The 12,682-nt window shown below is 34.7% G+C and overlaps 2 protein-coding genes across 5 annotated transcripts; one reads left to right on the top strand and one right to left on the bottom strand.

Moving 5' to 3' along the window:
• The first annotated feature begins 1,140 nt into the window (after window positions 1–1,140).
• CGLD27 (DUF1230 family protein (DUF1230)) lies at window positions 1,141–5,471 on the top strand. Of its 2 annotated transcripts, XM_011008482.1 has the most exons (7): window positions 1,142–1,489; window positions 1,720–1,872; window positions 2,291–2,368; window positions 3,147–3,242; window positions 4,456–4,491; window positions 4,929–5,110; window positions 5,194–5,471. In XM_011008482.1, the coding sequence occupies exons 1-7, from the start codon at window positions 1,265–1,267 to the stop codon at window positions 5,357–5,359; spliced, it is 936 nt and encodes a 311-aa protein (XP_011006784.1). In that variant the 5' UTR covers window positions 1,142–1,264; the 3' UTR covers window positions 5,360–5,471. The 2 variants fall into 2 exon arrangements, with proteins under 2 accessions (XP_011006785.1, XP_011006784.1); XM_011008483.1 differs by lacking the exon at window positions 2,291–2,368 and having other exon boundaries at window positions 1,141–1,489.
• On the bottom strand, window positions 2,375–10,720 carry LOC105112703 (Chaperone DnaJ-domain superfamily protein). Of its 3 annotated transcripts, none has more exons than XM_011008487.1 (5): window positions 10,356–10,720; window positions 9,196–10,086; window positions 8,253–8,338; window positions 4,078–4,173; window positions 2,375–2,711 (listed from the first exon to the last, which is right to left on the bottom strand). In XM_011008487.1, exons 1-5 carry the CDS (start codon window positions 10,611–10,613, stop codon window positions 2,708–2,710), a joined length of 1,335 nt encoding a protein of 444 aa, XP_011006789.1. In that variant the 5' UTR covers window positions 10,614–10,720; the 3' UTR covers window positions 2,375–2,707. The 3 variants fall into 3 exon arrangements, with proteins under 3 accessions (XP_011006789.1, XP_011006787.1, XP_011006788.1); XM_011008485.1 differs by lacking the exons at window positions 2,375–2,711; window positions 4,078–4,173 and adding exons at window positions 6,293–6,876; window positions 7,991–8,131; XM_011008486.1 differs by lacking the exons at window positions 2,375–2,711; window positions 4,078–4,173 and adding an exon at window positions 6,293–6,876.
• Window positions 10,721–12,682: the final 1,962 nt, after the last annotated feature.

Genomic DNA, 12,682 nt, shown 5'->3' with positions numbered 1-12,682 from the left:
GTATTTAAAATATTTTTTTATTTAAAATATATTAACAAAATATTTTTTTTTATTTTTAAAATTTATTTTTAATATCAATATATCTAAATGATCTAAAAGCATTTTAAAAAATTAATTTAAAATAAAAAAATCTTAAAATATTTTTTTTAAAAAAAGGATTTGACAACAAAAACTACCTTGATGAGAGACAAAAAGAGGAGGTGAAGGTAACGTTACGAGGACTACAAATCGAAACCATCATTATCCCTATAGTCGTGATCTGTTTTTTCTTCTTTATTGACCTCCTCAAATACCATTACAATACGATAATTATTCAAGGTTTAATATACGGTTTATATTTCATAAATTAACATCACCAATTAATTGCAACAAGGAGCGCCAGCCAAGTAACTAGTAAACACCCAATCATATTACCATTGTATACTGCTTCGGGTACCTAACACTAGATTGACCACGCAAGACTGGCTGCTAGCTTAAAGGCCTAGGCTTTTATGACGATAGTTTGGGCTCCTTGTACTTTTTACCATTTTAATGGAGGTCAATGATCATTTGTTCTACCGAAGGCTGTTTCTGTGGGATTCTACTTTAGTTGTACACAGGAAATATGAGTTGGCTGGAGTTAGAAAGCATACTCTGTCGATGTCTTTGCCCGTGGAAACACGAGAACTACACAAACAATTGCGTGCACGGTAGAGGATGCCTCGTCTTGAACCACATGAATAGCCTATTTGTCTCTTGCCGCCACCTGCACTTTTCTAAAATTAAAATAAAAAAAAATCTTTAAATTAATCTTTTTGTATTTTTGATTAGTTTTAATGTATTAATATCAAAAATAAAATTTAAAGAGCAATTACCAATATACTACCAGACACTTCCAAAGTACGTCACATTTGGATAATCTGATTCCCCCGGCAGTAAGTGGTATTAAACAAGGCCACGTAAATAGATGGCATGAACATATAAGCAATCCATCTGTGGGCCACCTAGACAATGCCAAATCTTGATTTGTCACCGTGACCAGTTTTGTCCACCATGGCAACAAATCAATTAAGAGGTTCTTGTCTCAAGAATCCTCTCCTTCAAAGAAATAAATAAAACGACGTCTCCCTTGTTTTCCTCCACGTAAATAATCCATGGTCCCTGAAGAAAATGCAACCATCCCTTTAACTAGATAGTCCCTCCTTCCACCGAAAAAGTTGAACACCTAAGGTTCAGAATTTGGTTGCTGCACCTATCAACGGCTAGTTTAACGGCCTGAAACTAGATGCTCAAGCTGAATGTCTGCTGCTCTCTAATTCCTTGTCCAAGACAAGCCACACTTGGAGCCAGCTATAGATCATGGATAATTAGTTACCATAGAGCTCAGAAACTATCACCGTTGGTTTCTGTGAAAGCTTTGAAAGATGACACTAATGGGGGTACAAGCAGTTTCCCAGGCCGGAGCTGGGAGCCTGGCTTGGAAATTGAGGTTCCTTTTGAACAAAGGCCGGTAAGTCTGCTGTGTGACTGTAAGCACAGCTTTCACAACTGCTTTATGCAAATTCATATCTTAGTGTCTTATAAAGCTTTCGCAGATATGCATAATTTTCTTGCCAAAAGAAAAAAAAAAAAAAAAGTATGCTGCAAATGCACACGCAGATATGCATGCATCAAGTAAACCATCCCTTGAGCATGATACGAGACATATTCACACTTACAGTGGTCCGAGTTCTGTAATAGGTGAACGAGTACTCGTCTTTGAAAGAGGGACCCCTGTATTCTTGGGGTGAACTTGGTCCAGGACCCTTTTTACTTCGCCTTGGTGGACTCTGGTTAGCAACCTTCACAGTTCTTGGAGTTCCGATTGCAGCTGCAACTTTCAATCCTTCCAGGGTAAGTTCAAAATGCAAACCATCTTTTCAAAAAAAGAATATTGATGAAACATCTGATCCAGAGTTGAAGCTAGTTATCACACGAAAAGTCCAAAAAGAATTTCTTAAATTATTTAAAATGCTGAAGCACAGGGAAACAGCAGTTCTGTCTGCGCCTTTTTGCTTTTGAAACGAGGCAAGGTTTTTTAGGGCACTTGCGCTCTCTTCCTATCCTATCCTCTACCTATAACTATTATTAGAATTAGCTTTAGATGCAGAACCACCTGATAGAAGGGTATAGACATGGAATGATAGAGACGAGTAGAATCACGTATCTCAGAAACTCAGAAAGGATAGATATAAAGCTAGACATACTTGATCTGTGAAAAGATTTTCACTTGTGAATATTAAGGCTTTATTTCAGTGTTCCAATCTTGCAGGAACCATTAAGATTTGTGCTAGCTGCTGGAACAGGAACTCTATTCCTTGTGTCATTAATCATCTTAAGAATATATCTGGTATCATCTTCATCTTCTTTTCATCATCATCATTGTTACATCACACCCATCAAAATCACAATCCAAAGAACTCTCAGTATTGTCATGGAGTAATAATTCTTTTCAGAAATATAGGAATAAAACAAATCATTTGACTGGTTGTGATGGTGGAAACTACTAGGGGAAATAACCATGAGAAGCCTAACAGAAAACCAGTTTGTTTGTAGTCACTCCCTTGCTGAATGTATTAGCCGGAAAAGGTAGGTTCTGAAAGGTGCTCCTCAACTGGAAAGGCCATATTCTTAAAGCCTCCACCACAATACTCTATTCAATTCATCTGGAAAAAGGCTGGACGCAAAGTTAACTGCATAAACAGAGGGTTATCTTAACATGGTAGTTTCTGATAAAAAAAACATAAAGTGGTAGTGTTGAAAGGTGTTACAGTTGTGAAGCACAGTTTGATATCTGTTTTGCAATAGTTTATTCAAACACTATACTCTGGCAGTAAGAATATTTTGCCCACTCAAAACAGTAGAAACATACCATGGCAGAATATTCTAAAATATTGTAACATATCTTCTCTCTAATTGTCCTAATATAGAACTACCACGTAGTCTAGATGAATGCACAACCAAACCAGCAGTATGCAGGAGATACAAGAGGTGTGATCCCAACTAATTAACATTCAAATTGCACCCTTTTCAGTCATTTCCATTTTAACATGAAACCGACCACCAATTCATACATTTTTCTAAAGTATTCCTTTGGAAACTACCACATTTTAATGTGCATACCACAGGGATGGAGTTATGTTGGTGATAGACTTCTGTCAGCTGTGATTCCCTATGAAGAGAGTGGATGGTATGATGGACAAATGTGGGTAAAGCCAACTGAGGTTAGCATCTCTCTCTCTATCATCTATACATACGAGTGTCTGTCTTTGGGTGTGTGGGGGCATGCGTCTGCATGCATGCAGAAAAAGCTGACGAATTCTTTAGGACGAAGAATTCAATGAATTTTTAATTCTAGTGCATTAAAAGGATAGGAAACATATTAAAAGGACAATTTCCTAACAGTTAATTGGTCACCTATGTTGTATGATGAATGAAAAACACAATATCAAGGGGGGTCAATCATCTTCCAATAATTTTCTAATTTCGCCCTAAACACAATACCAATGGGGGGACTGAGATTCTTAGCGAAAAGGTTGAGGGCAGCAAAGGCCTTGAAGGGAACATATAAGTGGAGGCATAGTTTAAAAAAATCAATTTTGAATTATTTCCGCCAACAACATACTATTCCATGCATTTTCTTAATTATCAATGTTTCTGGCACTTGTGCGTGTACATAACTTTGATAGGAGAGAATAAATCAGAGAGATCACCACAGCTAGTGAAATTATGTATTTTGTAACATTACTGATATTAAGCAATTACAAGAACAAAATATTAACAGGAGTCTGCGAAGTGCCAGGCCACAATAACAATCAAAAAATAATTGTTGAATAACATGGAGGAAAAAACCCCTTAATTAATACTAATAGATGTAAAAACACGCATTTTCCTTGGGCCAAAAAGGGTCAAAGTATCTTATAAGCTCATAACACGTGAAAGGCTACACGTAATGAATATATTAAAAGAAATAGCATAAGAGTAAATGAAAATCCAATATAATAACAAGCACATTCTTTAATTCACATGAATGAGAAGTAAAAGCATAGCTTATCTTACCACCATGTGATATCAGTCAGCTCAGCTAGCAGCCTACATGCCCTCAACAAAGCACAGTGATGGAGATAGCTCAATTGCATTGTCTCAAAGTCCAAACTTCAAAAAAACATCAAAAAGTAAAATATCACAATCCCATAGAAAAATCAAAATAACTAATAGCAATAAGAATGTCTACTAATGTTCAACCAGAGTTTCTCACTAATGTGGTAGTCTGAAGTGGGGATTGGATGAAATGTTTAAGCAAACTAGGGAGGACATATGTATCAACAGTTTGTTTTTCATTCTGCTTTGCATGCTTGCTAAAACAGGCATATGCTGATATTATCTCTTAAAATCAGAATGACACTTGAATTAATCATTTTTTTTTCTCCCATGCAGGTCCTGGCTCGTGATAGACTGTTGGGCTCTTACAAGGTGAGAAGCCCATTTCATATATTCAATTCAGGATGATGCTTGCAGAGAAAATTATCACAAAGACAATTTTTCTACTAAACAAGATGAAATACCACATGTATAGAAAAATAAAGACAGATGGACATGCTAAATGAAAAGGACTTCAATGGAACTAAAAGATCTTACAAGAACTCTGCACATGCATGTGTAGATAGAGCTGCACAGGTGTGAATTAATGGGCATTACTGCATCCAGAGCAAGACAACACAAACAAGTATGAATGCACATGCACAGGAAACCACACAATACTCACTAACAAGGAATCAAACACCAATGTAATTATGGAGTGGACTGTAGATGATTTTATTCATTGTCTTTTCACATTACAAACTGGCACATGATAGAGCTCTTAAATTTTTAAAGCAAAAGAGATTCATACTGAACCTCCAAACCCCTAGGTTAAACCAGTCATCAAGATGTTGAAACAAACACTTGTCGGAACAGGAGCGTTGCTCGTGACAGCAGTAATGCTATTTATCTTTGCTACACCAGTAGAAGATTTCTTTCAAACGACTTTTTCCACAAAAGAAAACCCATCAATTGATCCAGCTTCAGGGAAAAATACAAAATACAACGTGAGGTATGAGCACAAGTCTAGAGAATCCTACTGCCATTGCATGTCCATTTAATTTACATCCTTATATTTTCTTGTACATATCGTAGAAAAGAGGAGTTGCTTAGATTGCCTGTGGAGGTGATAACTGATGATGATCTGGCAGCTGCTGCCGCTAAGGCTGCTGGTGGAAGACCAGTCTACTGCAGAGACAGATATTATCGTGCATTAGCAGGTGGACAGTACTGCAAATGGGAAGACTTACTTAACCGATGAGGAAAAAGGGCGCAGGGGTTATGAAAATATTTTGTAACATTTCAACTGGAATAAGAATTATATATATGGTTTTATGTGGTTACCTTCAAGGAAATGATTGTATTTTCAAAAATTGGAACAACAACTAAGTTTTGGGAACATCAGGCAACCACCATAGAGATAAACTTAATGCAGGACAATCCAATTTACTGATTGCCAGTAGATTAGAAACTTTAAAGAGGCAAGCAAATGCAGCAAACCTGCAGGCTAGAATGATATGATATACACACTATCACGAATCAAATAAGCAAACTCATGCCTGCAACAAAGCAACTGAATTAATCTTGAGATACCATCACTTTTTCTTCATGAGCCACCATCTATGATCTATGCTTAAAAAACTGCCAAAGTATATCTGTGGTCTATCTACACAATGATGAAGTTAGATATTTGCCAAATGTCAATACTTTAACATGCTTGATGAATAATGCCTCAGAATAACTTCAAGAAAATATGGTACAGAGAAAGATACGCTTAAGAATAGAAAAGCAGAGAAAATGGCAAGTATGCCATCCAAACATATCTACAAATTGTTCTTAAATCCAGTTAGCTCCAGAACTAAAGAAAAACAATTTCTCCATATACCACTAAGGTCATCTTTGATAGCAGGGAACATAAGGATAGGTTCTGAAGAATTCCATTCACCGAATAAAAAGAAGAAGAGTTCTGAAGAATTCACGCACTTGCATAAAATGTAGCCAAGGGGGTTCAAGATTCACAGAATCACCTCTCTCCATGTCTGAGGAAAATTGCATGCAAAAAATCAAGAATGTCAGGTGCACATGATAAGCCCTTAGAAAAGGTGTACAGGCAAAACAGAATTTTCATGGTGTACAGGCAAAACAGAATTTTCATGTCCCTAAGATATCTAGATAATCATCTTGTAAATCCAGCTAGCACAGAAGTGACCACTTTCCCTATAAACCTGTATGCCATAAAAATCGTCTCCAGTAGCAGGATATACAATGATAGAATATTGAGAAATTATTGATACCACAACCCAGCTCTTGCTCAGTTGAATATTAGAGCAAACTTAACAGCTCATTCTTCAATCATAGAAATAAATAATCCAATATTCTAGAGCCGTGATATTTAGCATCAGAAATTGAACATCCAAATGGCTGCCCTATTAAACGACTTTGTTGTCCTGAGAATCGTACAGATTGGTTCTTCAAAATATTCAGTCATCTTGCAGAAACTATGGCTCACGCAATGGCCTTGCTTGATTTATACTACAGTATAGTGACTGACCATCCTTCAACGTCATAAACAAGGTGCTTGCCAAGTATAACAGCTGAAACTGATATGAATCTCGAAGCCCTTACGGTCATTCCTACACAAGTTTCTTGCACCAATGGAGTATTCTAAACAGTTGACTTTCAACTAAATTCCTAACGGTCCGTTTCCTTCTTTTTGTATCTTCAATATCCAGAGTTCTATATGCAAGAGCAAGTAAATACATCGCCGGATGTAGTCTTCTGCAATGGAAAACACAAAAATTATGTGATGCGGGATTACAGGAAGATAGGTTTTTTAGGATTCAGTACTTCAGAGAGAAAAATAGAGTTTGGTTTTCATATTTTTGTTTCCTTATGAAATAAGACTGTTTCAAAGGTTTTCCTACTACTATTAGTTTTCCTATTTTATTTGGTTTAGTGCCTATAGATAAGCACTCTATCTAGACCTCCAGTTTAAACTTATAATGATTCTTATAATAAATTTTCTCCTAGATAACTGGTTATCTTGATTTGTGTTCTTGTTGGTGGTTCTACAACAATATGGTTCCTAATATCTCCATTGAGATTCAAATCAATGGGACACAAATACATAAATTTTTCTTCTTAGCTTGAAGGTATGGAATATTTATTGATGACAAGTCAATATCAGGGTAAGATTAGATAAGCTGAAAATACATCCTTTATAGCAAACAAAGGTGAATATCTTGAATCCATTCAGATCATGTACCATCAAAGATAAACTGAACTGGTATTTCATGCTAATAAAGTCAGAGTGAAGAAAAATTGCTATGCATGCAAACAAATCATACCGCGATTCCATACAAACAAATGTGGTAAGTGATAAATGATCAGTTCAGCATATAAAGAACAATTGTCAAATCAGTTTGTATGAAAAATTTGCATGATTTGTATGCTACACGGATGGACCAGCTTTGCTAGAGGCATTAGATTCAAATATTGTGTTTGCTTTTTCTACCCCTCTCTCTTTTCTTTAGCTTTTTTTCTGTTCTTTCATATACCTAATGCAACAAATAGACAAGATGTAGCTACAGATTAAAATGCCAACTTGCAATAAGAGGAGGGTTGGAGAAAAAGTACTGAATTTGAAGAAAAATAACAAGTTGAGACTTCATTCCAAGTTTATTATCAAGCCATTTCAGGTATTAACAAATCTAGTACCTTTTTAAAACCTTTGAAAATATCTACCTATCCCACAAGTTGAACATAATAATTCCAGTAAGATCATACATGATACAAGTGAAATCCTTGACCTTATCAAAAGATGAATCATGCAAAGTTAGGGGAAACTATGACATAACTCAAAATCTCATTAGGCTACATTTCATGTACTTACTTGTCATTTTGTTCATTTCCATCAAATCCATCCCAATACCTTTGAGATGGAACTGTCCGACCTTTCTTATCTCTACCGAATGTTTCAACATACCAACCACCTATGTCGTGCATGTCACAACGAGGCTCAAACAGCCAAAATCTATTGCAACCATTTACATGGAACAAATTAAAATAAAAAATATATAAAACTAAAGAGAAAATTGGCTGTTGGAAACAGTAATTCATCCATCATTGTAATAAAATGAAATGAAGCTACTCACTTGCTTGGTGGCAATCGGGCTCTGCTGCATCTGCATTCAACAATAGAAACTTTATCTCCTACTCCATACCAGTGCATGTGCTTCACCTGAAATTTTTTAACAGAATTCATTAGTACTATATGATTAACTAACATGGACAGGATCCTATAGGGCATGCATGGATAATTCTCACTGAAAATGACATGCATAGTGAACAGGAAAAAGTTATATTATCTACTGTCCCATCTGTGGCCATCCTTTGCTTTTCCATATAAATAAATTCACCTAATGCCAGGATTGAATGGAAAACCATCCAAGGACAAAAAAAGGTTTAATAAATATCAGTCACATTTCCACAACAGTCTGAAAACTATCAATTGTTTTCATGAAAGGTGCTCAGGCAAGCTACCAGCATAGCCTAGAAAATATTTTAAGAATTGTGGAAAGAAATCCATGCAGCTCGTAAATGGATCTAGATGGTGACACTCAAACAATGACATGCAAGGATAGAATACTAAACATGGATATTGGAGCTATTAAATTAAAGCAAATCGATGTAATTAGAGTATTGATGATACACAGGGAAATGAAGACATATTTATCTTCATCACAAGCCATAAAGAGGACGAGGGTCGGCTTTCTGTTCATTGATAATTCCAATTCCCAGTTTGGTCATAGAGGGATATTTAATAAGTATGCAAGAGACACCAATAACCAATCCCAAATAGTTTGGGATTGAGGCTTTATGTTGCGTGTATTTGATGTATATGCAAGAGACATTAATCACGCAGGGACCCGATACTCTCTTTGCTATTCCATGTAAAATAAACAGCATATAAAACTAGCATTATCAAGAAGAGGCACAGAACAAAAAACTTAATTTGCATCTTATGCGTCATGAATTTTTTTTTAAAAAAAGAAGAAGAAGAAAAGAAGATACAAACAGGAGAATAATACTACAAACCATCAAAGTTCTATGTTTCATTATCACATGAGTTTTGGTACCACAGGCATCATAGACAAAACATGATCCCTCTTCAAGACTGCTGCCCATTCCCTTTATGGTTCCTAGTGGAATCCTTGCACCAACAGCACCAGGCACAAGAGATTCCTTGTAAAAACCTTTGCTAGCATGCACAAGATCATCATCCGATTTAAGAAAAACATGTATCTGATCTTGTGCATCTTCATTCTGTACTGCTCTGCCATCCTGGTTCTTAGGAGGAACTCTAGTTGCCACAGCCACCACCCTTCCAGAAACATGCAATTCTAAATCTTCATATGCATCTGATTTATCACTTACACTATTCCCTGGATGCATCTGAGAAATTCCAGCATCATCCACCGCATTGGAATTTTTCAAGACACATGTATCCTCAACAGATTTACAGACTCCCAAACCAAAAGATGCAAAGGCATTTTTTAATTTTTTAGTAGAGGCAGAAGATAATTTAGGAATCTTGTCGGCCAGGCAGACCATTCCAAAAAGATGACGACCCGAAACCAAATGCAGAACCTCAGGAGTTTCATGGACAGACCTTTCCTCCGCCTCAAACCGATCAGGAAGAAGATTCATGGACTCAATTACAGGTCCATAATAAGCTGCATGTATGGCTGAATAAAAATCAGTTTCAAGTACATCAAAATAACCAGTTCCAGCCACCACCTCTCTCTGAGACAATATATCATTTATAGCCAATCTATACCACTTTAACCACTCAACAACTTCCATCTCTTTATTCATAGTCATTCGCGATTCGTATCTGTACAATGTCGAACCTTGTGTCAGCACTCTCTTTCTCTGAGATAGTAAATAACTGTCATAGTGCGCCCTCTTCTCAGCGTCCGAAAGAATCTGCAGTTAAAAATAATTTATACATTCTCAACTACAATTAAAATACTTTCTCGAAAAATCATTCTCATCTATAATTAAAATGTATATAATTTCTACAGAAAATCATTCTCAATCACAGTTAAATTAATTTCTAAAATGCATCTGAAAAATCGTTCATAAAAAATCCACTCAATGGTAATAAATTATCATATTCAACAAAGAAACGATACTAATAAATAAGATCAAAAAAGAAAGAGTAACAAATAGAAGCCGAGAAGAAGAGTAAGAACCTCATAAGCAGCGAGGATTTGAATGAAACGGTGAGAATTAAAGGCGTTTGAGTGATGAGAGAGGTCAGGGTGAGTTTGTTTCGCTAATTTATGAAACGAAGCTTTGATTTCAGCCAATGAGCTGGTCTCCGAAACTCCTAAGATATCATACGCGTTCTCGCCAGTGAACTCAGGCCGAGTCGACTGGGAGCTGCTGCTGCTCAACCACCGACCTCCATAACTTGGATTCAAGGATAAGAATATATAACTGTACTTCATTTTATGTTTGCTGTAACTTGATTGAATCGAAATTAAGGAAATAAATAATTTTTTTCTTTAACTTTCTGTATTGAGTTGGGTGTTAGTTTCTTTTCTTTTATTTCTTTTTTTTTGGTTTCAAGTTTATGCCTTTCATTTCCTTTCCTTTACTTAGTTAACTTTTATCTTATTTATGTAATAATAATCCGCCTCCGTCAGATTGGTGATGAGGTATGATAAATTGACACTAGAATGGATGGAAATTGAAACGTGTCGATTTTTCATTTCCGTGTGTTTTTACTCGATTTCCGGGAAATTATACAACAAAACAAACCCTTTATGTTTTTCTTTTATATTTTTTAACAAAATGAAAACAGCAATTACCCATGCTTAAGTACTGATTATTATCTTGACGAAATTGAGATGAAGCGGCAACTGAAACGGAAATCTTAAATGTTTTAGATATAAGCAGTTTCTTTAATGAAGGTTTTCTGTTTCACACATGAACAATACTTTTCTCCAATAATAATTTAATATGTGTGCTTAGATTTAGTATTATTTCGTTTAGTATTATACTCGGTGATGATGTTGTGATAAGGATTCTAGAACAGGGTTTTTGTTGATCAATTTTATATCAAAAATAAAATTAAAGTTTTTGAATTTTAAAATTATATTTTAAACTTCAAAAAAATTAAAAAAATTAATTGATATTTTTATTAAAAATTAAATAATAACCTTCAGAATCCTTTGTGAGTGCTGAATATGTTTTGTTTTATTATAATTAAACATAAAGCTACCATTAAAATAAACCATAATGAATTTATAAAAGATTAAAATATGATAGGTTAGTTTTATGAAAATGTCTAACACATTTGTTAACTCAAATAGTATAACTACCTGATAAACTATCTTTTATTTTAAAAATCATTTTTCTAGTGCAACTATATAATTAATCTAGCATGTTATCTAATTGAGAAAAGATTTATCACTTTACTAATGGCATAACTATAAATACATATATGTCAACTACAATCTTTTTCTATTTTTAGTAAAACAAGGACAACACATATGCTTAAGCTTTTTTGAATCATCCATTTCTTCAATAATTTTTTTTATTTTCTCCCTTAAGATCTCCTTTTCTTTTGAGCTCATTTTGTAACGAGATATATTTAAAAGATTAGCCTTAATATCAAGTCATTTTACATTTAATATCATGCATGTAAGGTAATTCATCCAACAATTTATCTAGGATAACTTCTTAAAACTCTTGTAATAAAGACTTAACAACTTCAAAAACCTCAATTATCTTATCAATTTCTTCAAATAACAAAAAGGACTTCATAATAAAAGCATTTATTTCTTTTATATCTTTTAAATATGTTTTAATTTCTAAAACAACTCAGTCAATAGTATGGAATGCCTTTCCTCTAGCTTTTTGAGCTTTTGGTTAGGAATTCTCTTTTAGAGGCATTAAAGTAAAATTAATCATATTTTTAACAAATCTATAGATGTTTTCTTATCCCCATACTGATTAATACTTAAAAGTGTATTTTTATCAAGGTTTTATATAATCATTTAGCACTTGAAGTATCAATAACTCCTTAACTAAAACATGTTTTATAATAATATATCTAATAATATAAGTTACCTATAATTTATGGTAAATATCTATTTTTAATGCAGGCCTATCACATAAATGAAAGGATTGATTGATGAATTTAAGAATTGAAATTGAAAGGACAAAGAGATGACTAAACTCCGAAAAGAGATGTCGGTGTAGTCCATACCAGAACACTGTTCGGTAATTGGATCATATCTGGAGTTGTAAATCTCAGATTTAGGTCCACTTTATATGGATGGAAAGGTAAGACATAGGCCTACAACTTTTATATGGAGCCCAAGATCTAGAAAGTCCATTTTCAAGTCCAAATTGTAGCAACAACAAAAAAGCCCGAATCTGTCCTCCAGCCCGAGCACTGTTCAGTATTTTGGCCATATCTGGAGTTCTCGAAGTCCAAATGAGCTGAATTTTTTACAAAAGAAATCTGAGACAATTGCCTACAACTTTCATGTTTTCAAGTGGCTCCAAT

Source organism: Populus euphratica, unplaced genomic scaffold (genome assembly GCF_000495115.2).
Source record: "Populus euphratica unplaced genomic scaffold, PopEup_1.0 scaffold517.1, whole genome shotgun sequence".
Taxonomy (NCBI): domain Eukaryota; kingdom Viridiplantae; phylum Streptophyta; class Magnoliopsida; order Malpighiales; family Salicaceae; genus Populus; species Populus euphratica.
Note: the sequence above shows the minus strand (reverse complement) of the source record. Positions and strands in the feature narration are given on the sequence as shown.

Excerpts from the sequence above, each read along its gene's own strand:
- LOC105112703 (XM_011008485.1), bottom strand. The coding sequence starts at position 10,613 with ATGAAGTACAGTTATATATTCTTATCCTTGAATCCAAGTTATGGAGGT. Across the intron at positions 8,339-9,195 it reads TGAAACATAGAACTTTGATG|GTGAAGCACATGCACTGGTA; the intron begins GTTTGTAGTATT and ends AAAAAATTTCAG. Across the intron at positions 6,877-7,990 it reads GGAAATGAACAAAATGACAA|AAGACTACATCCGGCGATGT; the intron begins GTAAGTACATGA and ends TTTCCATTGCAG.
- CGLD27 (XM_011008482.1), top strand. The coding sequence starts at position 1,265 with ATGCTCAAGCTGAATGTCTGCTGCTCTCTAATTCCTTGTCCAAGACAA. Across the intron at positions 2,369-3,146 it reads TCATCTTAAGAATATATCTG|GGATGGAGTTATGTTGGTGA; the intron begins GTATCATCTTCA and ends TGCATACCACAG. Across the intron at positions 3,243-4,455 it reads TGTGGGTAAAGCCAACTGAG|GTCCTGGCTCGTGATAGACT; the intron begins GTTAGCATCTCT and ends TCTCCCATGCAG.